At 33.1% G+C, this 25,730-nt stretch overlaps 2 protein-coding genes across 2 annotated transcripts in view; both read right to left on the reverse strand.

Annotated features, from left to right (window-relative positions):
* LOC147070003 (sodium-independent sulfate anion transporter) overlaps positions 1 to 11,653 on the reverse strand; it is a 131,280-nt gene extending 119,627 nt beyond the window's left edge. Inside the window, exon 1 of the mRNA XM_085949350.1 lies at positions 11,439 to 11,653. The gene's annotated coding sequence lies outside the window, so the exon portion shown is untranslated. The remainder of the gene's footprint in view (positions 1 to 11,438) is intronic.
* Positions 11,654 to 13,469: 1,816 nt separating this feature from the next.
* LOC147070004 (sodium-independent sulfate anion transporter-like) overlaps positions 13,470 to 25,730 on the reverse strand; it is a 44,789-nt gene continuing 32,528 nt past the window's right edge. The window contains exons 6-12 of the mRNA XM_085949352.1: positions 23,763 to 23,927; positions 22,918 to 23,079; positions 21,168 to 21,308; positions 19,522 to 19,667; positions 19,235 to 19,423; positions 17,454 to 17,607; positions 13,470 to 15,670 (exon numbers count right to left, since the gene is read on the reverse strand). Coding sequence (XP_085805478.1) covers positions 15,564 to 15,670; positions 17,454 to 17,607; positions 19,235 to 19,423; positions 19,522 to 19,667; positions 21,168 to 21,308; positions 22,918 to 23,079; positions 23,763 to 23,927 — 1,064 coding nt within the window. The 3' untranslated portion in view covers positions 13,470 to 15,563. The remainder of the gene's footprint in view (positions 15,671 to 17,453; positions 17,608 to 19,234; positions 19,424 to 19,521; positions 19,668 to 21,167; positions 21,309 to 22,917; positions 23,080 to 23,762; positions 23,928 to 25,730) is intronic.

A 25,730-nucleotide genomic window follows, 5' to 3' on the forward strand; every position in this document is an offset into this window, starting at 1 on the left:
AGAGCAGAAGTGACCTACGAGCTTCAAGAGAATGGAAGGCGAGCATGCCTTGAAGAAAGTTAGTCGGAAAAGACTCGTTTGAGAAGGTGTCGAAAGGAAAATAATTATAAACTTTAAAATAGAGATTATAGCCATTATAGCCTATCTGAATTCTATGTATTATCTGTTCTGTGGTCAGCACTTTTGTGGGTAAACAGTTATTGTCGCGATAGTTTAATTTACAAGTTATTGCTGGCAGTAAATCAATGCACGTATACATGCGCTATAATGCACAGCCATAAAAGTAAGTAGGTACCCACTGAAGTATTTCATTTTCATGTTATACAAGACAAGAACTATCGTATATTATTGCAGAAATATGTCAGTGACTCAAATTTCATTAATAAGACAATAAGCAGAAACTTTTCTTACACAAACGCAAAAAAAAACAACACTACATTTATAAAAAAAAAACATATTTTATCATTTATCTATTTCTGAAACTAATACGATAATATTACATTGTCAAAGACTCACACATAACTAATTATTTATTATTATAATCCACAGTATTCTGTTAAATCAATGAAATATAACACTATCGCACTATTGACATTATGAATTCATTAGTGGATAATATATAAAGGAAATTTATCCAATTTAATAAATTATCTTTTTTTAGTGCAAAGATAAATCCAATACATTTTCCTGTATCGCTATCAAAAATAGTTTCATACACTGGAAATAAAGTTAGGGGTTGCGATCCCGGGATCCCGGAACCTATAATCAATTATAAGATGTAATCGGAAGATATAATTATGTACTCGTACATAGAGTTAATTACAATATTTGCATTTATTATACGAAAGAGTTGGCGAACCTTTTTACGTACGCGTGCCAAAATTTCCCAAATATTATTTTTCGACTGTCGTGCCGAACAGTTTTTCGTGAAGAAAAAAATAGTATTTTGAAACATTCTGCCAGAATTAGTACTACAAGCTCCACCAAGTTTTTGTTTTTTATTTGGTACAGAATGTTTGTGAATAGAAATCAAATGGTTTTACTTAGTTTGGTTCTTTACGTAAAAATTTACACCAGAATTGTTCCGATCATATGATTGGCATTCTCTCGCTATAGCGGCTTCTCCCGCCGCCTGATGAGGTTAGTGCGATAATATTATTTGTGACGCATAAATCCTAAGGACCGATCTATGCAATTATATATTTAACTAAGTAATTAAATGTATAACTTATTATTATTATTATTATTATAGGTATATTTTTCTCAACATAAAACATTCGCATGCCATAGTTTCACCACGGGGTTTACAATAGGATAAAGTTATTAAAAATGTACTAGAATAATATATTTACATTACGAGTTTTAGGCACTGGCGAAGGGTGAAGGTAGGCTATTAAGATCCGACATAAATAGTACACACTAAGCTTTGTCAGTCATACATATTTGTTTTCATTGAACTAAGACTACAATATGCAGATAGTATTGATTAGTGTTTAAAATTAATTGAAACATGCGTAGATCAAGCCATTACCGAATGCCCAATACTAGAACACTACACGAAATATCTTATTTTGGCCATTCAAACATAACTCACTACAGACTTAACTAAACCAGTGGCGAAGGGTGGAGAAAGGCTGTTGAAATCCGATATAAATATAATGCACACTAAACTTTGTCAGTCATACTTACTTGTTTTAATTGAACTAAGAATACAAATTCCAGATGGTATTGGTTAGATTTTTAAAAATTAATTGAATCCTGCCTAACTAAACCATAATATAAATTAGGTAAAAAAAAATTCTTCCCTATAAAATATCATATAAATAATAAATGGCATTAAATTATACATCATTTTTAATACATATTATACAGATAGGTGAATTTCTTCTATCTTTAATGGTTTGGTTGGGCAGGGCTTAATTATTTTTATAAAACATCAGCAATTTGTATTCTTAGTGCAATGAAAACAAATAATAATTATGAATGACAAATTGTGTTTTATTTTTTTCCGATCTTCACAGCCTACATCTACTACTACGATAATGGTTTAGTCTGGTTAAGGTTTATTTGAATTTCAAAAACTCACCAATACAATCTTCATCAATTTGGATTATTAGTTCATTTGAAACACATAAGTATGCCGGACAAAGTTTAGTGTGCAGTATTTATATCGAATACCCACAGCCTACGTCCACCCTTCGCCACTGATATATACAGTTTTCATGGAAATATCAACGACTTTAGTAAGCCTATATTACAAATATTTTATTGTACGTCCGGGATATAGTATAGATAGTTTTTTTTCTCTCGCTTCCCAACCACAACGGTAGTCGAGTGGCAAAGCGCACGAATTTGACTTGAAAACTGTGCTCTCTGTGAGGACAGTATATATCTAAAAACAACAAAAAATCAGAAACTTTCGTGTGACACTTCGACGTTACAATCTTTCAATGCAGTTTCTGCCAATAAACATAATCTACATTAAAAATCACGAAAAAAAAATATTTTTTAGTATTCACGGATCCCGGTAGAATACGATGAAATCTCGTAACTAATCCCGGCATTAGAACCCCTAACTGGATTGGAGTCTCTGACAAGAGCAACACCTTTCTAATCTATTGATTGTGATACTATAAATGAGAGCCGAATATATTAATATGTAACGTGTAAATAATAAATTAATAATACATATATATATATGCCTGATATATATGCTTTGGATATTAATATTATGTTAAGCATATATTTAAAAGCCAAGTCAAAGTTTACTGACGTCTGTAGATATTACAAAAAACCAATACCTACCTCTTAAAATCACGTGAACAAGTTTTCATATCTATGACTCACAAATGTTTTTTTTTTCTCTCAACGCGATATTGAAAACATAAACAATATTGTATTTATAAAAAAATACATACCAACTATCGAATTGCTGAAAGGACAACGGATTCAAGTGCATATTATATAATGATATAACTACGTTGAATATTGTGTAGATTGATTGAATCAAAAATTAAGTATTCTATTATAATTTTTGGTAAATTTTCAAAATAACTTTGACAATTATTCTCGATTTTCAATACTGCATACCAATAAACGTCAGATGATAAAATATTGTCGACGTTTTTATTTTTATTTTATCGATAGATTAACATTGCAAGGTGTATGTAGCAACGTTCCCTCTATTTTTTTATTGTGTGTGCGGATCATCAACGCATCTGAGCGGTGTCACTCGTCACCCAGTGCGGTAAATTTAACCCCCCCCCCCCACAAACACACATACAATTTTTCATTAAAATTTATATAAAATTATAATGTACAAATTTTAATAAAAAATACAAAATTTTGCACAGATATATTCGTACTTTCGTCAACAATTAATGTATGAAACCGAGACTTAACGAGACGTCAAAAAATTCAAATTCGAACGCATAATTTTTACTTCGCCAGCTTTCGGGAATATCTGTGTATTTAGATACATGATTATGAATATCTTGTACAGAAAGCATAGAAGCATTTTTATTTTTATAGCCGATTATCAATTAACACTTTGACTAGATCCCAACCAGATTTTATGCGCCCAGCGATCTCAATCCTATTCTTTCGTTCTTCGGGTGTTTTCGTCATTATTTTCAAAGGTCCACCTCTTTTCAAATTTTTCAATTTCGTAATAACATGTGGTGTACTTTTTGACTTAAATGAAGTTTTAAAAGATACAACCTCCATTCAATCCATTTCTTTCAAGACGTGAGTTCTCCTTGCATACTTGCTGCGGTGATGCATTTGACTCAATCATCTGTTTCCGAATGAACAAATTTAATATATTATCACCAATTCTTACTTTTTGCAAATTCATTGAAGGTGGCATTTCTGTTTCGACGATTTCAGAGAGCCATTCCAATTTAAATTTATCGCAGGATTTCTTAATGATCGCATTTTAAATATCACATCCACTCCTGTTTGACATTTTTAGGGGATAAATTTTCCATAATTATAATTATTTCTACATTAATAAAATTGTGCTATATATTATTATGTAACTGTGCAAGCAATCGTATTGTTCACTTGAATTGTTTGTTACGTACACTGAACACACCTGTAGTTATTACTGAAATCTGGCAAAGGAAACTTTCTTGTACAATATTTTTGTGTGAGGACTGTGCGGGGGATGAAAACATGTGTGCGGACACATCTTGGTAGATGTGCGCGCGCACACCTTACAGGGAACATTGGATGTAGGTATGTGAAAAAAAATCTAAATAATGAAACAAATTCTTGATCTCTGATACGAATTTTAAGTAGACAATGGTCAATGGATAAAGGTCAGTAAAAGGCAATTAAATTAGATACCTTGATACTGATCCACCAGTAACACGCATAGATATTCATGGAGCTTTATCGAATGCTAGGAACAAGGTCGGTCTTAGCAAGTACGAGGCCCAAATGGAGAATGTACGCGAGGCCTCTAGGTACAAAGCGCAACTGACGTGGAGGGATGTTTAGCACAATATGAACCCCACAACATGAAGCGGGTAGGTACATAAAAAGCTAGTGATTTACGCATCGAACTACGATGACTATAAACTCATACCCCATTTCTAACTTGTTATAAGGAGAAATTTTATTTATTAAATATTTTTATCACAAATGTGAAGTTTTGGTCTGTCTTTTTTAGAAATTTCCATTTTTTGGCAATCGGCTTTACCCCTTAGTTAGATAATATATTTATATGATAATATGGATTAAATCTTTAAAATGTTTACCTCAAAAAGAATAAATTGTATTTAAACCATAACTTGACTGGCAACTTCTATGATATTATGTTGTTCTGTAATTAAAATTAGAAGAATAATATTATATTATAATCCTACATAACACGAGTAAATTTATTAGGCGTCGATAAAACTGTGTTTTACTCGTTTTTTGGACGCTACCCACGTTGCGTTCTCGGCCCCTATATTAGGTTGAAATATTATACATTGTGTTACATAATTACATTGATATGTTTTGTATAGCCGTCAATCCATTTTTTTTATGAATACTTAATAATTTCAATCGGACATTTATGGAGATGCCAATTATTACATACATAAGTGTATGTAATTCCTATTATCGTTATATACATTCTAATAGACTCACTGTTATTATAATAGAATAGTGAATTATCGTTGATCATAATCTGTTCAGGTATTAATTTAACACGTATTAGCAAAGGATTTATACAGCACGGGCGTGAGAATTTTGACAGACATTAATTGGACATAGTATTCATTACTATTAGTATGTTTATTAGTATTTTACTGTTAGTATTAGTATTTTATACACGTGTTTTTTTCTCGGTGAAGAATTGAATATAATTAAGTAACTTCCCTGTTCATTGTCTAATTCTATGTCATCTTCACCGTTTCGTAAATGGGGTTCCACGAGGGGTTACATGTAAATTGTACGTAAAACATTTCACCGTGGCACAGTTCGCCGTAAGCTTTCTATCGGAAAGAGATGATCGTATGGCGTATACTATACGGATACGGTCTCCAATTTTATTAGATGCAATACGAACATTAATTCAATTTTAATAGCTGATTTTGGCAAAATTCATGAATAATTCAAGAATGAAAACCTAACCTAACCTAAAAAATAATCCACTATATAGACATGAATTTTATGTCAGTGCCATACGACCCAAAGAGGTAAGACGGTATCTAATATACGGCCATATATTTCCGATACAACATTTCACAGTGAAGTGTGATGGGGTGAACTGCATACGTATAGGCTTCCGGACACGTCCACGAGGATTGCAACACTTTAAAAGGAAGATATGATTACGAGAAAGGGAAAGAAGACAGACTATATAAAAATATGTAAACATCGCTTAAAATTGTACTTATGCAGTTCGTCGTAGCACAGTTTACTCTGAGCTGTTGCTCTAATCTGCTTAAATAAAACACTTAGTACGATAGCTCACGGTGAACTGCATACTTATAGTGAATGTGATCGAGAATTCTCGAGAAAGAATCAGAAAAGGCCAATCTCGAATCGTGAGAAATAAATTTTACGAAATTCCGGAATTAAAAAAAGCATTTTCTAAATAAACTGATTTCTCGTTAAAAAAAAGCTCCCCACTTGACTAAAAAACAAAAAAGGTCTCAATATTCAATTTGAACGGAATTTCATGCTGATTTAAAAATTTTGGTTGGAATAAATTTGTCATTAAAAAAAATCGCCAGAAGATCTAATAGAATAGAACATTTAGTAATAATGTCGATCAAAAAAGCAATTTTGATTTCTCGGGAAAACATATATTCTTGATTACGAGTCAATAAAAATCACATATAACCACTTAAAGTATGTGAATACTCGACGCTGCTTTCGCACTCAAGTCCAGTGACATCACGAGATAAAATCTTATTAAAGTGCAGTCCGAATTATTGGCAATGTCCTGGGTCCTATAATTTTGATTACCAAACATTTCGTAAGCATCCATAATTGAACATCTTGCCGATATATTGACAAAACTCAATAAAGAATCTTTATCACTCGAAATTCTGAATACTAGAGATAAAATATTTTCACTACCTCGTTGGTTGCAATTTGCGCCTCAGTTGTGGAGAAAGATGGCTCTTGAAAAATCCGCGGAGCATTCTTTAAACATGCTTAACTCTGTGGAGTTCCGTTACATTCTACAATATAATATATTATGAAAGGGTATTTTTTAAATTTAAATTTAATTGGAAATCTGTACCTAAACAATATCCGGTATCAATTAAAATTTTACAATCTTCTTTACAATAGCTATGCCGCTAATGAATGCGTGTACCAGTGGCGCACCCAGAATTTAATATTAGGGGGGGGGGGGCAAGGAGGAGAATTTAAATAAGTCCCATTGGCTCTTTTTCTTCTTTATATATTATTTTTACATATTTTCACAATACACGGCGGTATATTTGTACAATTTCTCCTAGTTTTTTTATTAAATTGGAGGCATAGTGGCATTAACCGTTGAGCGTGTCATCAGCGACTGGCGTATTGGAAGTGACTAACAACGACCGTGCTGGACATGTGCGCCTAGTATGCTAAAACATTACTCAAATAATATCTGCTGTGCTACCCGCTTGGTCTAGACTAGAGAGCTAAAATACGAGGGTGGGTCAATAATTCCTTAGAAAAAAGCATTAAAACAGTTTTTATTTTTGTATTTTTTTTTTATTTCTCAACATAATCTCCTTGGAGCTCAATACACTTGGTTAGACGTTTCTCAATTTTTTTTAAACCGTCAGAAAAATAAGTTTTCGGAAGGTCCTCAAAATAAGCATTTGTCCGATCGATGACTTCTTCATTTGAAAAAAAACGTTGTCCACTTAGCCATTTTTTTAAGTTTGGGAAAAGGAAAAGTCACTGGGGGCTAAATCTGGCGAATACGGTGGGTGGTCGACCAATTCGAACTTCAATTCTTCAATTTTAGCCATTGATCGTAAACATGTGTGAACACGGGCATTGTCCTGATGAAAGAGGATTTTTTTCCTGTTTAAATGAGGCCGTTTTTCTTCAATTTCATTTTTAGCTGGTCCAATAAAGATGCATAATAATCCCCTGTTATTGTTTTTCCTTTTTCCAAATAGTCAACGAAAATAATTTCACGTGCATCCCAAAATACAGTAGCCATAACCTTACCAGCTGATTTTACGGTTTTCGCCTTCTTTGGACATGGTTTGTCTTCGCAATCCACTGCTTTGACTGTTCTTTCGTCTCGGGAGTATAGTGGTGTATCCATGTTTCATCTACAGTCACAAAGCGACGAAAAAAATCATCCGGATTGCGTTGCATGAGCGACAACAGGGCTTTAGAGGCCACCACCCTATTGCGTTTATTGTCGACTGTGAGCAAACGCGGCACCCATCTTGCAGAAATATTTTTCATGCCCAATTTGTCATGTAAAATAGAAATGACGCTACCTTTTGAGATCCCTGTAACCTCAATTATCTCACTCAACTTTAATCTTCGGTCACTTAACACCATATCGTGGATTTTATTGATCATTTCTGGTGTAGTCACCTCTACAGGACGTCCTGAGCGTGGTTCATCCTTTGTTGATGTACGACCACGTTTAAATTCATTTAACCAGTTATAAATAGTTGCAAGTGAAGGAGCAGATATGCCGTGAACTAAATCCAACTCATTTTTTATTTCCTTTGCTGTTAACCCTTTTATATTAAAATGTTTAATAACAGCTCTAAACTCAATTTTCTCCATTTTCCATTTTTCCATTTTCCACAAGTAATTTTTTTTTTTAAATGTACGAGAAACACACAACAACCCGACCAATCTGATTGAAACTTCGCAGCATACTGAATCGGTAGTGCCGCTGCATGAAAACAAACCGCTTACAGTACTAGTCGCGCCACCTGTCGGCTTATCTAAGGACTTATTGACCCACCCTCGTATTTATGCCGAATTCCACTGAAAAATAATGTTCTTTTGATTTACACCACCACTGACTGTATTGTAGTCGTTCTTTTCGCCGAATGTTTATCGGCGATTTTTGGTTTTTGAATATTGAAGTTTCAAAATATTATTTGAAAATGGACAAAAAAAGGATTATTGCATTTAACTAATACACAAACCTACTCAACACAATATAGCCTAAATTCTCGTTTATCGGTCTTTTGTCTATTGCACTCGGTGTACCTACAACATGCCCCTTACATCCTGAAACGGGTCCTCAGGCTAGGATATTTGGCGGGCTCCCTACCTACCACTAAGATTAAAGGCAGTTCAAATTAAGGGTAATATACAGTGAATTATTGGCGATTTTTAATACATCTAGTTTAATAATAGAGCTGTCGAGTATCGACACATAATAATCAGAAAATATTTATATAATTTTATATAATTTATATAATTTAAAATGTTCATATTAAAGCTAATTTATGATGTTCGTTTATCTCACTTATCTGGTCAATCCGACACGCCAGGCCCCCCACAGCCCGGGCCCCTAGGCTAGAGCCCTGTCAGCCCTCCCCAGCCATGACCTATACCACTCCAGAATTCGGGTGGACACCGAGAATTTTTTGACAGTTCCATTAGGGATTGGGTTTCTAAAAAAACCCGACATTAGTGTTTCGAAATTTTTGTGTGAAATTAAAATATATTTTTTCTAAAAAGGGTGCTGAAGAATTACAAATCATATTTTGCCGTGTTTTTATTTGTCTAAGCCCAACGTATAGTTTATTGGCCTTTAATTTCCATGTTTCAAATCATTCTGATAATTTTCATGTTTTGGGGGGTGCCAGGGTCCCTTCCCCCCCCCGGGTCCGCCACTGGCGTGTACGGAAACTGCAGTTCGCCGTATCACTCTTCGCCGTAAAATGTTGTATCAAAAATATATGGTCGTATATTATTAAAGAACGTCCAACCTCTTTGGGTCGTATACTGCTGACATAAAATTCATGTCTAAATAACACAAGGTTCCTGTCGGTTTACACTCTACAGGAAGCCAACAACAATTTTTTAAAATAGCCGATATACTGGATTATTTGTTAGGTTAAGTTAGGTTTTCATTCTTGAATTATTCATCAATTTTTCCAAAATCACCTATTAAAATTGAATTAATGTTCACATTGAATCTAATAAAATTGGAGACCGTATAGTATACGGGCATCTCTTTCCGATAGAAAGCTCACGGCGAACTGTGCCACGGTGAAATGTTTTACGTACAATTTACATGTAACCTAATGAATGGCGGTTTGAATTCTATTCCCGCAGCCCCAATGCTCTATGTTTATCTATGGCTCCAATCCAGAGAAGACAATAATAATGGAAAGTGAGTTGCCTTCTGGGTGAGGATGTGAGAAGTTTTAATTATCGAGTGTGGAGACCTATACGATAAACTTGTTAAAAAAAAAGTTTTCTTCAATAGTTACATACTTACGTTTGTAATATTATAATAAATGTGTAAATAAAAACATTGGCAATATTCGAGGATATTCTGCGCTTCGTGTTTCTTGCGTTTTATGGCCTGACTGTCATACGGTAATAAACCAATCCTGCTTCACAACCTTTCACATTTATATGTTAATAATATGTTCTGAAAGGCTAATAATAACCGATCTTCGTAAAAAATCCCACACTATGCCGTGACTTGAAACGAAAGTGATGATTTATTTATTCAGGCGCGCACACAGAAAAATGATTTAGGGGCTCTAAGTTTGAAAGGGTACATTTTGAAAAATATCCATATTTTTATTGATGTTTAAGGCAGCAGAAGGGGCCGTTTTACGGATACATTCCTCATACCCAGACACTCCGTACTGTGAATAGGTATATCTATGAATACCTGGCCTGCAAATATAACTTTGGGTGCCCACCTACGAGATATTGCGACCTGTCGTATCCACAAATGGTTGTCGAATGCATCTGGTCTAACGGTCATAATTCTATTATTAGGATCGTTAGTGTCCGTTTGTGTCGTCCGCGCCGGAATGTTAAAGCAAACATTGAATGCCCCAGATAGTTTCACCAACTTATGAGTGCCACAGGTCTTCCAGTCGCCTCTGGTCTTGCGTATCGTAGAATGCCGAGGGAGTATACAGGTTGTTCGACAGTTGATGAAGAATAAAAAAAAGTTATTCCATTTACTTAAATCAGTTGTATTGTTTCCGATTGTGGGGTGTGGACCGGACCATAAAACCCCCCTCCCGTATTTATTCATAAAACATTATTAAAACTACCTACCTACAAAGAAACAACTATTATTCTTACAGGATTCCTAATGGAAAAAAAAACCGCAAATCATTCTTAGAAATTGATTTAATACGAAGTTCAGTTATAAATGAGTAACATTAAAACTTCGATTATTTTTATCTACGTATTAATTTGTTTGAAACCATAATAGGTAATTAACAAAAGAAATATCCGGTTAAATTTATTTATATTTTCAATGGCAATAAAGTGAATCAAGAGTTATTTATGAATTACATATATTAACATCAAAACTGTCGCATCAATATTTTTTTATAGTTAGATAGGTAAGAATAATTAAGAGACAGGTAGATAAAATAGCCTTAAATAACTTAAATCAAAATTATCCTCACACAACAGCCGGCAAAATTACTCACATTAAAATCACAAAAATTCAATTAAACGGGTCGGAATTGCATAAAAGTTGTTCGTTCGTGTTTACCTATTTATAGTGCAGTTGAATGCAGTTCTGGAACACATGTGAAACTGCAGTACCTATGTTCAATATTCGATTTCTAATCGAGCATTATCGGCATTCAAATTCTGTCAAATGCAGATTGATTGCAACGCTTTCCACGACTTATTGTGGAATAATGGTGTGAAGAATTATTGTTTTCAGCGAAGGACGACAAAAAAGCAACACATGCCATTCATTTGTGATATTTATTATAAACATTGCAATTTGGTTTTGCACTCACCTCGTTCGCCCTATTTAACATGCATCATGACTTTAAGAAGGTCCAACGATTCGCACGAGTGATCGGACACCGTCCCGAGATCATTGCGTAATTTTGTTTATTTCATTTTGAGTTTAAAAAAAAAAGAAGTGCCAGCACAGGAAAAAAAATCACGATCAAAAGCACTGAAACCGCCGCTATTCACTTCTCACTCAAATCGTATTCTTTTAGGTTGAAACGTCAAAATATGACGGACGGTAAAACAGGGAACCTATATTTAAGGTTGATAAATGTTTCGCAGCTATTTTACTAGATGGCAATAATTTATTATTCAGTTTTGGAATGATAATAATAATATTATAATTTTTCTTATTTAATTATTTATAACGGAATTTAGTAAACAGCGAAGGTCAAATCTGGCCAGATCAAGAATATTTGATGTTTCAAGGTCTGGGCGGGTTGCATACGAGCTTCTCAACTTCCTGATTTGTTAATTTATAAAAAACCATAACTAATGAATGCTACATATTATTTCAATTAATATAGCAGTTTTCTTTACTGGCATGTGATTCCTGAACATAGAAGTAAGCTGAAAAGTGTATGTGAGTTCACGGTAAACTCGTACCATGGGCAGAAAGTGTGAAAAGTAATTTTAACGTACGCATACATAGAAACTGTTAAAACTCATTGAAATTAGCATGAATAATAATTCAAAATACTAACACATTAGAGTTGGCACTCTACATCAATGAATTTACAGAGATGGTGATCTTCAAAATATTCTGCACAGTGACGAAACTATATACTTACTAAATTTGTCACCATGACAGCGTGACAGTATGTGACGTGCATCATCATGTAAATTGTAATCGAATGTCTTTTTGACATGACATTTTTTTGGAAAGTTTTCTTCAACATCTTTGGGAAAAAAAACATATGGAAAGGTGGCAGTAATAAATAAAATTAAAAGATAAAATTAATATAATATATTCATATTTTTTTAAATTATTTCTATGAACGTTCTAAGTATTTATTTCTACTTATAAAATAACATAACAAATTAATCAATAAACAAACTGATCCAAAGTAATTGTTATAAATTAATAATAATATAATATAGGTAGTAGGTAATATTATTATTTCTAATTATATATTATAATAAAATAATAAGTGGTACAAATCACAGATCTTGAACTATTTACAATATAGCATTAAGCTTAAGTGGAAATTTCCAAAAATACTTCTTTCCTTTTTACTTTACATGGAAAGATAGCTGTAGCGAAGGGTGGAGGTAGGCTGTTAAGATCGAACATAAATAGTGCACATTAAACATTGTTAGTCAAACGTATCCGTTTTTATTGAACCGAGACAACAATTTATTTACAGATGGTATTGGTTAGTTTTTAAAAATCAATTAAGCCCTGCGTAAACCAAACCATAATAGTTTTGGTATATTTTGGGCGATACGAGAAATTTGTGTACACTTTTTCATTCATACTTATGTATTTGTTTTCGTTGGATTAAGAATACATTTATTGCACATAATTTGTTAGTTCATTTTTTTTTAAATTCATTAAGCCCTGCCTAAACCAAACTATAATATAACTACTATAAAAAATATTATTCTATCTAAATATTCAAAGTTATGTATTGCATAATTTTAGATATTTTACAGATATACGAGTATTTTTTGACTATTATCTATGGTGGCTTGGTTTCACAGGGCTTAATTGAATTTGAAAAACTAACTAACACCATCTGTAAATAATTGTAGTCTTATTTAAATTAAAACAAATATGTATGACTGACAAAATTTAAAGAGCAGTATTTATGGCGGATCTTAACAGCCTACCTCCACCCTTCGCCACTAAGGGATAGATACTATTTAAAAAAAATTAAACATACTGTAATAGGATTAAGCCATTGGAGACAGACAGAGAAAGACAAAAAAGATGACCAGAAGTCAGATTAAATTTTGTAGTTAATTCAACAAGAGTTTACTAAAACTGCTACAACTTTTATTAATATTATTGATTAATTTAAATATTTTTTCAAAATTTGTATATGTATTGAAACACTGCCAAAAGTGGGTAAGTCTCGAAATCATGTAATGATGCCAGCATAGACAATGCATAAAAATTACATTATTGACAAGCGATAGCTCGCTACATCGTCTGCGTCGACAAAATTAAAATTTTACAGAATAGAGAAAACTGTTTTATACATAAGCACAAAAATGAAGGTAATCCTGCAAGTCTCTGAATTACTTTATTTATCTCAATTAACAGATAGTGGTGCCTCGTTACCATCTAGTTATGTCACGACTATGTATAGGAGGTATTATGGTCTTATTAAAATCATTCATCAAAGGTTTCTATAATAATTTCAAACATTTCAAGTCAAAAGGGTGTAAGTAACATTTTGGTGATTTTAAGTTAAATATGAGGTCAGGTTTACAAAAAAATTATCTACAGACTGGCAAAAGGCGTTCTTCATAGATGATTGCAAACAGTGTTAAGATTACCCAATTTGGGCGCAAGTGATAAACCCTACAGAAAGCCAATAAGAATTAACGTACCTACCACTAACGTAACGTATCAAAATTAAAATGATTATAATAGACAAATAAAACAAAACAAAACTACAAACAAAAACATGAATAAAATAATGAAAAAAAAAATTCTATGTTTTCTTTATGAACTTTGTATTTTTTCTTGGACAGCCAAACGGAATTAAGTGATTTAAAAATTCTATTTGCAAATAAATAAAGAAATCAACACTACATACTCCAAAACAATATATTCTACCAAAAATGAAAGGAAAAAAAACTCCAATACTAAGAAAGAAGTTGTAAAGAAATGAAGTTTTTTCGAAATTTAGAATTTAGAAAATTTTTCACTCTTTTTGCTCACCTGTATTAAGGTAGCGATTTGTCACTAACACCCTTTTGCTTGGAACAGTCGATTTTTAATTAAATTTTGGCGATAGATATAACATTAAGGATTTTACTAAAGCCCACGGTTTAATATAAACAAAACCATTTTGTCAATCAATGTCACATCACAGGTTTTAACACTTCAACGACATAGTATATGATAATAATGTCACATCTTCGTTGAGTAGAATACATAGATACTGTGCTTAATTTCCATAGAATCACTGGGTTTATCTCCATAGACTATTAACATTAAAAATATTTAAATGAATAGCTAACAACGAACCCCTGTAATAGGTATAAAACATGGTAACTGCTTGGTACACCGGAATGTGGTGTGTTTCTCAAAAATATACTATGAAAAATATAATCTTCTTTCAGATGGAATCTACTGTATTTTCTCTATATAAATCGCTGCAAAGCATTTTCAGTTTGATGAAAGAACCATTTTTTATGCAAAAAATATAGGTAAACACTATAGTGATCCTTTCTATGCCATCACTTTCTTAAATTTAGGCTCCTCCTCTATACAAGAAGGTATTTTTCAACATTTTTGATTATAACAAACTTTGATGGCTCAGTTCTATAGTCCGATAAGTCAAAAATTTCAAGTTTTGAGTTATGTTATCCATATTCGTATATCGCTCCTCTTCAGTTCCACAAAATTACAACTTGAAAATAATACTAGTTGTCTTCGTAGGGCCGATGTTTTTGTCACTTTTCTACAAGTCAGTTGAGGTGAGTGAAAATTTTGATCAGCCATATTACTCAAACCTACTAATTCATAGTTGTAGCACTATGGAACTGCGCCATCGATATTATTAATGTTTGAGCATAATCTGCAAATACTTCAACAGTATACTCGTGGAGATGTGCTATGTAACCTTCGCATAGCACAAGTGCACTTGAACATTACTAGTTTACGCTTAAACCATGTCATCTAAAAGTGTAACAAAAACAATGTGATTGGTTTAAACTTCCACTACATATAACTAGATTATACCTATGAAAATATACATGTGCAAGTATGCAGTATAGAATATCAAATATTATCATGTAGCTTGTACAGTCAAAATGTGCAAGTATACTGCTCAAGTATGCAGCTACATTTGCAGCCGACTTAACATGGTGACAACAAAAATATTGCTCATAAAATTGGTCATCAAATACATTTGTTCTAATAAATTATCGTAAAACCTAATAAGGAATTATTACATCTGAGTTGTGCTTTTAGAAGGTGACAGATTGCCATCAACTCTGCCCATTTCTATAACGTCCAATTTGATTTCGGTTAAATATTCTCCATTACTATTTTTGCCTGAAAAGGAAACAATAAATTATATTAGTATTGTCTTTGGATGGGATCTATTTACATTTACAGTGTTTCAATGATACGATTTTGGATAGCCGATTAATGGTAACTGGAAAAAACATAACATGATATAATAGAACAAGAAGAAACAGAATGCTAACAAAACACAACACCAATAAACAGAACTATGAAAATTCAGAATAGAATATATACATATGAAGGGTAAACGGAAAGAAAGATCATTGTCACATTAACTCAGTTTTGAGATAAAGTAAAAAAACTTAATAATATCTTCGTTGTTATAGTATTTACTAAACTTAAATTAAAAGTTATCTTACATGTCAATTTAATATTAATTACAATCAGTGACATCCCTAGATAAAATGTCGCCCCTAGGAAGCGCCAAAATGTCGCCTCATTTTTATCTTACTTATTTTTATCATCCTTTCATGAGTCCAATATCTAAGAAATGTGTTGTATGGATACATTCAGCGCTTGAAATGGAAAAGTTTACGAACCGGAGCGCTCGACAAATTTTCTGAAGATATTTACAAAGCCATCAAATCGTATGTGTATTTTATAAAAATAAGTGTGTCAGATTTTCTATTCTATGGCTCAGACGGTCAACATATTTTTTCACGAGACGGAGCGATAATTTTACAAATTTCACGAACCGGAACGGCGCTCCGGTGCGTTCCGTTCCATTTCGAGCCCTGGATACATTACTAACAAAATATCAGACTTATTATTCGCAAATCTCTACGTGTCGTTTCTGGTCACCAAAGATGTCGAAGGGCAACGGAAGTAAACTAGATATCCCGAACCCGACAAAACCAGTGAGCTGATTTTTTTAATGGAAAAATATTTTCATGATTACTAAGTTTAAGTAGCTATTTATAATATTCCAAATGATTTTCCTTCATTTGTCGCCCTTCGAGCAACTGCCGCCCCCAACCGACGCTCAATCTGCCTACCCCCACGGGACATCACTGATTACAATAATTACAATTCACTCTAGTTAAGTATATAATAAATATTTTTTGTCAAATGTTTGTCACAATGATCTTTCTTTTTATTTTCAATATTTTCTTTCTGATTTCAGTGTTTGGACAATGATTTTTATTATTTTTTTCCAAGTATGCCATGCTTACAAAATTCTTCACAAGATGGCATCATTAACTCATTTTGCGATTTCTGTGGACAATGATCTTTCTTTCTGCTTACCCTTCATATTCAAATAGCTAAAGTTCCATTTTTTTTCTTCACAGAATTATTAAGCTCATTATTTCGTTGTAGTAGTAGGGTCCCAGGTTGGAATCCTGGGTCTGACAAGTACACATTTGTTTTTCAATTTGTGAATGAGTCAGAGTATGGACCTAATAGGTTGAGCAAGTGGCTGACATCCATTTCTCGTAAAAAAAAATCTGTTAATACAAACCTCCAGTCTGTGGAGACCCATATGATCTTATTAGGATCGGACAAAAAAAGTACTGACACAATAATCAAAATTGCATCGCACAACCACTACTCTAGAAGTAAAATAGCACTGCATGCGACTTTTTTTACTATTAGTGCAAAATTGTGATGTATGATCGCTTTTGTCCAGCGATCATCCACATGCCGAGCAACACGTCCATCCCAATTCGTCAGTTATCTCATGCAAATTCTGCGCTCTTATCTACCTCCATAGTCATTGATTTATTTTGTAACCTTTTCAAGGATTTCTCCTTCATAAAATGTTCATTTTTTCACATGCAGTTCAACACAAATAACATAATATTATACATACCTAATAACACTCTTTTAATATCATCTTGTGTGGAACAATACAAAAAGTCTTCTCCCATTTCGTTGCTAAACTTTTCATTGATGGTGGGACGGCAATTTGTAAAACCAATTATTCTACTCTCCTTTTTAAAGTCTTGTAGCAATGACTTCAATCCCTGAAAATGGTCAAATAAAATATTTAATATTTATTTATTTAAGAAAACAAAACATTGTGGACATAACAAATAAATTTCAGACAAAAAAACATAAACAATTTTATACAGTGCAACATCGATCTACCGTTCTCGCATAATCATTTTCCCGCATGGATCGCTCATTTTTGAAAGTCCCGCCAAACAACACCCATAAGAATAATGTCAAATAATCCCACATTAATCGTTCCCCGATTTATCGTCTAAATATTATCCCGAGTGACCGTTTTTGTTGAATATTTTTCATTTCGCTTTCGTAGAATTGTTTATGATACATACATACAGACTTTTCAGTCACGTCGCTTTGTTTGCACAGGTCGGTCGGCGCTCACGCTTGCCTCGCATCTCATATCACGAAGTCGCAACTAAAATGCCCCCTATGAAGAAAACTAGAACTCTAGCTGAGAAATTGAAAATAATTCAAGACCTCGAAAAAATCCAGAAGAAAAACAAGTTTTATTTTCATTTTTTTTACATATCCCGTATTTATCGTTTTTTAGAGTCCCTTGAAAACCGTAGAGTCAGGGTTTCACTGTATAGCAATATAACGTTTCAAAAACAAAATGAACAGCACATCCCTGAAAATGCCTATGTCTTTAGGGAGCGCATTGACCAGTCTTGCACCCCTCGTTAATGGTGCCTGATAGGCTTGACTCGAGGAAACAGTTCTGACCCAGAACAGGTCATGGACCACGTAGGTAATTGACAGGCGTATATAAATTTAAATTCTTTAGGACGCCAGGATTGGAAACCATCCCTCGTAATAGCAGGCAAAAGACAGTGACCTACGAGATTCAAGAGAGTGAAAAGTGAGCATGCCTTGTAGAAAGGCAGTCGGAAAGTAATCGTTCGACGAATTATTGAAAGGGAAATAATTATAGGTATGTCTTATAAAGACAACGTAGAAATTGTTACATAGTTATGTTTATATTGTAAATCATAAAAAATATGTATGATTATTAAGGGGAAGAGTAATTACCAGTGGTGAAGGGTGGCGGTGGGCTATAACGATCCGACATAAATATTGCACACTAAACTTTGTCAGTCATACTTATTTATGTTCATTGAATTAAGGAAACAAATTGTAAATGGTATTGGTTAGTTTTTAAAATTCAATTAAACCCTTCCAAAATCAAACCATAATAGATATTAGATAAAAAATATGCTTCTATCAATAAAATATCTAAAATACTGTAAGATTAAATGACATACTTTTAGATATTTTATAGATAGAAGAATATTTTTAATTGATTATGGTTCAGTTGCTAGGTTAAATCAAATTTGAAACACCATCTGCAATTTGAATTCCTGATTGAATGAAATTGATGATTGTTTCATATTGAAATTACGTTAATTGCTTTGAAAGAAATATAGGTACAATAATTTTTTTTCATTCATCACACCTGACAGATAACTGTACCTAGTGTAAATAAATTGAGCTACTGCTAAGTATCCTGAGAATTTAACCGTATGTATAAATAGTACTTACACCACACCACCCTATGTCTCAGACGACAACTATACGGAGCTCAATGTGTAATTATCTAGAGAACGCTATAAAAATTTTGATTAATAAAATGTTTACAAGTACCTGTAAACTGGTCCAGTCAGCTCTTTGCAGATTCATGCAATCGACAATAATGACAGAGTTGTTATATCTGGTATGATCTTCATCCTTTTCCACTCCAATTTTACCGATGCTTTCCCGTACGTAAGTCGCCGAAGGAAAGAATAATCCCCCACTTGGAGTAACTTGGGTATATTGAACATTGGGAGTAATCTGCACAAATAAAGAATTATTAGTTATAATATATTATAACATAAAAAAAATTACCTGTGTATTGTAAAAAAATGAAATAATACATAGATCTTTCTTACTTCTTTGACTTCCATGAATAATCGAGGTCTGGAGTTGTAGTATAGTAATATGACAACATCGATGGCGATTCCAATCAAGATTCCAAACTCAATTCCGACAAACAGGCAGGCGAGGAACGTTCCAAATAACGGGATGAGGTCCAGCTCTGATGAAAAAGAGACATTTAAATATCTTGTGAATTATTAAATAACCAAATTAATTTAATATCTTGTTCTATGGTTCTATGCTTTCAGCGAGTTTTCTCACTCTATGAGGCTGTGATCGCCGCACATACAAACTCAAATTACTAGCCACTGTCGATTGATTTGCATAATCTAAAAAAATAAATACGCAGTGACATCTGTTTAAATAATTATTAAAAACTAAGCCAAAAAAAAATCGATTATACAGTGATTTTAGTAAAAGTTTTGCTCTGTCAGATACTGCCATAGTAATAACGTGAGGCATAGAAAAGGTTAAAAGTTCGATCGTAGTGCCACTTATTGCTCAAACTTCGAACGCAATATGGTAAACAGTTTGTAGAAAATGATGATGGTTTCATATTGAAATAAATGGTAATACAATAATTTATTTGAACGAAATATACAATCGAAAATCTTCATTAGGTACTGCAAACAGGTTACCGCATTGTATTAGAAAATAATCAATAGCTATGTCTACATTAATTGATCACTTCATCTTCCACTTCACTTCAACCTTTTAATTCTGGTTTCAACACCGAGTAGCTTTACTCGTGCTTTAGGTTGAAAGTAGTTACGCACCACATAAAATATCAATATGTCTTGTATGTAAAATAGTTTTCAATTTTTCACGGGAAGCAGTGTTCGTCATCTTTTGATAACGTTGATTTTAATACAAAGATGTAGAACTTATAGTATTTAGAAAAAACTATAGTACACAGAACGTTTCTCATTTTGAACAGTTCAAAATTATAGTATTTTTAGCTTATTTGGCGTAAAATAATTGTATAATTTAATACATTTTTCGCAAAATCATTCATCTCCATCGGTGATGCTCCTACTTGCACTAGCACTTTCATCACAAAAAACGGCAATTTTGAAACGGGTTTGAGGCAGACAATGCGCAGACTACACATGTACTGTGATGTGTTCATCTAGCAAATGAAAAAATGCCCGAATGTAGACTGCATGGCCCCCACAAAGTGGGGGCTGGAAGGGCTCTGGGGGGCCCAGTGTGGCAGGTTGACCAGATAAGTAAGATAAACACACATCACAAATTTGTTTTGACAGTAAAAAAACTATATTATATTATATTTCATGAATATTAACATTTTAAATTATATGATTGTGCGATGTAATTTTTGATTATTGTGTGTTAATACTCGACAACTCCAATGATTAAAGTAAATGTATTAAAATAGAAAAAATTGGTAATAATACATGAAATAAGTACCCTTAATTTGACCTGAAACACATTTGAAAAACATTAATGTAGTGCGTCACACTACCTTTAACTTTGAAGATAGATAGGGGGCCCAAAGATCCTAGCCTGAGGGCTTGCTTCAGGATGTGGGAGCCATGGTAGACAGGGCTAATAAATTGCACTACCAATGTGCCCCGGCCTGTCATTAGACGGCCTCGGTTGATATCCTTCCGTTTTATTTTATATGGCATTTAATACTCACTGCTGGATTTCCACAGGTCTCTGATGATGGTTAAGTCAATCATAAATAGCACTGCACAAATGATGACAGAGGAAAGGGCCGCCTTTGGAATGAAGTAAAAGTAGGGCGTCAAAAATCCTAATGTCATTAGTACAATGATACCTATAAACAAAAAGTAAACACAATTTTATTGTCTTCTAAACTATCTATTTTATACTATAATTATTTATATCTACATTCAACATAGGTACCAAAAGAATGGTTGAATGTAATAATTTTTATTTTAGTATAAAGTTTTACCAATGATTACTGCCATCTATGAGAGATATTTTATTGTAATAAAAAAACTTCCTCTATTGTAACATAGATACCACTAAAATTTTATTTATAATTAATTAATTATTATTCCATGTTTATTTTTTATAATAGATGGAGTAAAAAATGTGATCATTTTATATTATTGTCATGCATAATTTGCAACAGTAAAATCATTCAAGCATCACTTCTAATAGTTCTAATCCTTGAATAATTCATTGAAAACTTCCTTGATTGGAAACTTAAACCAAATGATGCGGATAATTAATTTCCTATAACAATATTTACTGTTATATTTTGGTTACTACTGCTGACTACCTATAGAAGTCTAGTTGCTCTACAGTGGGTACTAAAAATTGTAATGGAGTTTGATATAATTTTCTGAATTAAAATCGTATGCATTGATTGTAATAGATAATATCTATTAGATAAATAATATCTATTACAATCAATGCTAATATTATTAGAGAGACAGAAGACAAGAAGTATCAAATTAAAAATAATTTACTAAACATAATTAATAAAGAAAATAATATAATTAATATATGTGGGTATAAATACCTAAGGGGTGTGGACTAACAGGCAACCGATCTCAAGTGTGGAAGAATATAGGATAAACTTAAACACGTGTCAAGAATACGCTTTGTTCTTTGTTCTGATAACTGCTCTCGTTAATGCACTGACGCTCATTCAATATTGGTGTATTTGAATGTTGCAACACATACTATTTGCACGTCTATAATGTATGGTTCATTTTCGTAGGACACTCGCACATTCAAAACCTTGTGTCAAAGTGTAGTTATTGGGGAATAGCTTATCGGAATTCTATTTATTAATCCGTTCTGTGGTCTACCTATAAAGTATTTATTATCTTTAATGGTTTGGTTCTGGGCTGAATTAAAAAAACTAACTGACACAATCTGTAATGTGTATTTTTAATTCAACAAAAATAAAAAAGTACCTATAACTGAAAAAGTGTGCACTATTTTTGTCAAATCGCACATAGCGCACCAAAATCATTATGATTTGGATTAGGTAGGTTTTAATTGATTTTTAAAAACTAACCAACACTATCTGCAATTTGTAGTCTTCGTTCAATGAAAACAAATACGTATGACTGACAAAGTTTAGTGTGCACTATTTATGTCAGATATTAACAGCCTACCTCCACCCTTCACCACTGATATAATATATTAAAATGTGCTCATACAATACTACATATTTTTATTTTTTAAGCTTTAAACAGTCAAAAAATATTTAAGTAATGCAAAACAAGTAGGTATTTGAAAAGTAATCTAGGTTTTTTTGTAATATTTATAAGGGAGGGATGGGCAAAATTTGAAGTTCCTCTACTAGCGGTGGTTATCTCAAAGAAATACTCTCCCGTGCCTACCAGCTTTCCTTTATCTTCCAAATACATATAAGGAAACAGTTATTACACCGTAACAGTACTAACAAGTGTATAGTCCGGCAGCTGGTGTCCTCACTCCAGAGGCGTTACTGACTGCACTCCTGGAGAAGGATCCATTGACGGGAATAGACTGCACCAGGCCGCTGATCACGTTACCGACTCCCAATGCTATGATCTCTTGGCTAGCATCCAAGACTTTACCTTTGGCTGTGAAATAAAACGTTACTATTAAAGATATGATCACAACAACAATGGTCATCCAAGGTTGTACCGCATCCATTGTTAGTGATATTAAATTGGATATTTTTGGTCTACATTTATGCTTTATGCCCCAAAAATATCTTCATCTTCATCTTTATTGTAAGTATTTCTTTTCACCTATATGCAAATATATATGTTAAATACCTATATGCAATGTGTATTTGAAAACTTAATATATCCGGGGAGTAGAGTAGAGTTGTGATCGAGAATTCTCGAGAATTAATCAAAAAAAGCCAATCATGAATCTCGAGAAATTAATTTTCCGACATTTCAAGAATTATCATTTTTTGATAAGTAAATCATCAATGAGATTATCGAGAAATTGTCACTAGGTTAAGTAAGCTGTCCAAGAAAATTTTATAGCTCGTTTATATTGGCCGAAAGAGCAAAAAAATATAAGCTCTCGAATTTGATTCTGAAGAGCTAAAAAGAAAAATTGTCTCGCTTTTCATTGTAAACGGAATTTGTTCAATTTTTCGAGAATCTCGAGAACTCTCAAGGAAATTAAAAAAAAAATCATTATCTTGAGGAAAGAAAAAATCCGAGATATCACAAGTTCTACTTGATTTTGCTATAAGTTTACTAGGTTTCTGCTCAACTAAATAAATTGAATCATCAGATCCACATACCGAAAGCCTTGGCTATGGCAACATTGGAGATGATACCGATGAGTGGAACAACGAGGATTCCAGACCCGAGGTGCTGTGCCATCATTGTAAAGGTGAAGGTCTCGTTGCCAACTGTCGTGTTGAAATTTGGCAGGCCGAACCTTGGCAGACCAGATTGGACTTTTCCTGCAATAATAAAAATCAGCATTACGTCACGTTATTTTTGAAGGTAGGTCACCCCTCCCCCAGAAACAAAACAATACATTTGTAGGTGCTTAGATCATTACATCTTTTTTTTTTCGTTTGGGACATCATGACTGAGGATCGTGAACAGGATGATTTTGCCTCCGAGCAGCCTTAGTCAGTGAGGTCTCTAGGCAAAGCGCAGCCATTAAACAGACGAAGAATGTTGTCCCCCTTCATAATTTATTATTTATTTTCGGCTACCTTAAGGGGGGACATGCTCAGCGTAGGTCAAAATGGAGCTTTTGTTCTATTTTCAAAGCATGATCCTGGACATTCCTTAAACGTTGTAGATAATCTTTTTATCGTAAATATTTCACTATAATAATGTCGACATAAATTTTACCGATGGTTTTATTAATGCGTTTAAAAATTAATAAATGTAAACAATCTTAACACCACTGCACATTTATGTACTGAAATATGACTATATTCTAAAACATTAGAGCGAGAGGTTTAAAAGAATACTATTTTATGTAATAAAAATACTTTATGCAGTCATCAAATGTTTAAAATAAATATAAAGGATAATAAGGCTTCAAAATTATATAAATAGATTATCTACAACGTTTAAGGAATGTCCAGGATCATGCTTTAAAAATAGAAAAAAGCTGCATTTTGACCCACGCTGAAAACGTCCGCCCTTAAACAATAATCATTAAATTGACAATAACATGATCCAATCTACTAAGAATTAGTGTATTTTCACAAAACCTATTCTCAAATAGTGGTGGTTATAGGTATGTGGATGTATGTGTGTTGACCTGTGACAGGTTTGAAGCACCCCTGTGAAAATTTTGTTATTCATCGCTACTCAAAGTGCGGAGTGTCTGGATATGAGAAATGCATCCGGAAGTCAGTAGTATCTGCTAAATTTCGTTAACACCTCCTTCCCGCAGCCGTACGAAAATCAATAATAAATTATTATGGATATTTTTTCGAAATGTACTGTAGAGTTTTTACCCAAATCTACAACTGACACGTTATTGCTTATGCTCATGTTTAGAGCATAGGCAATAGCGAGTCAGAAATGACAGTTGTCTAGAGACCAAATCGTCACTGTTCTGGCAGAAGACACTAATTCGAAAAAATTACATATTGAGTTAGTTATACCAAAATGTTCCTTATTTCAAACTTTACCGTCTGGAAACCTTCTTAACGCATTCGCTGCTGAATAGATAATGATATTTTAATTGCCCCCTTTAAAATTCACGTTAATTACATCGATCGGCCGCCTGGTCATTACGCGCCGTGTGCGTCTTCCGCGTCCAAAGTATTAATAAATAAACAGTCTTTATTTAAAAGTCATCCTTTTTACGATTACTTAATAAACTCACATGATAGACCATTTCAAACATTTTAACAACTTCAAAGTCAAATTACTAAAAACTAGTATTCTCCAGTTAGTGTGTTCTGCCAGAACAGAGACGAAATTATCAGGTTAAAAAGATAATGATAAACCTTTACACGTAAAACGTAGTCATATAATATAACTTCATTCTATCTGCCATGTAATAATATAACTAGTGTATTTGTGCCATATAAATAAAAGACAAAACGATATAATTAATACCAACGCGTGTTTTCCTTGAACATTGCCCATCACATGTCACATACAAAATCAACCGTCTGAATATAAAATAATAACGGGGGTAGTTGACTAAACACAATAATAACTACTCCCCTTATAGGACCACTTTATACCATTTTTTGTGTCGGATACCTAGAGTACAGTGGCGCACTCAG

This window comes from Rhyacophila brunnea, unplaced genomic scaffold (genome assembly GCF_057557595.1).
Source record: "Rhyacophila brunnea isolate RB1 unplaced genomic scaffold, BYU_Rbru_1.0 scaffold_22, whole genome shotgun sequence".
Lineage (NCBI taxonomy): Eukaryota > Metazoa > Arthropoda > Insecta > Trichoptera > Rhyacophilidae > Rhyacophila > Rhyacophila brunnea.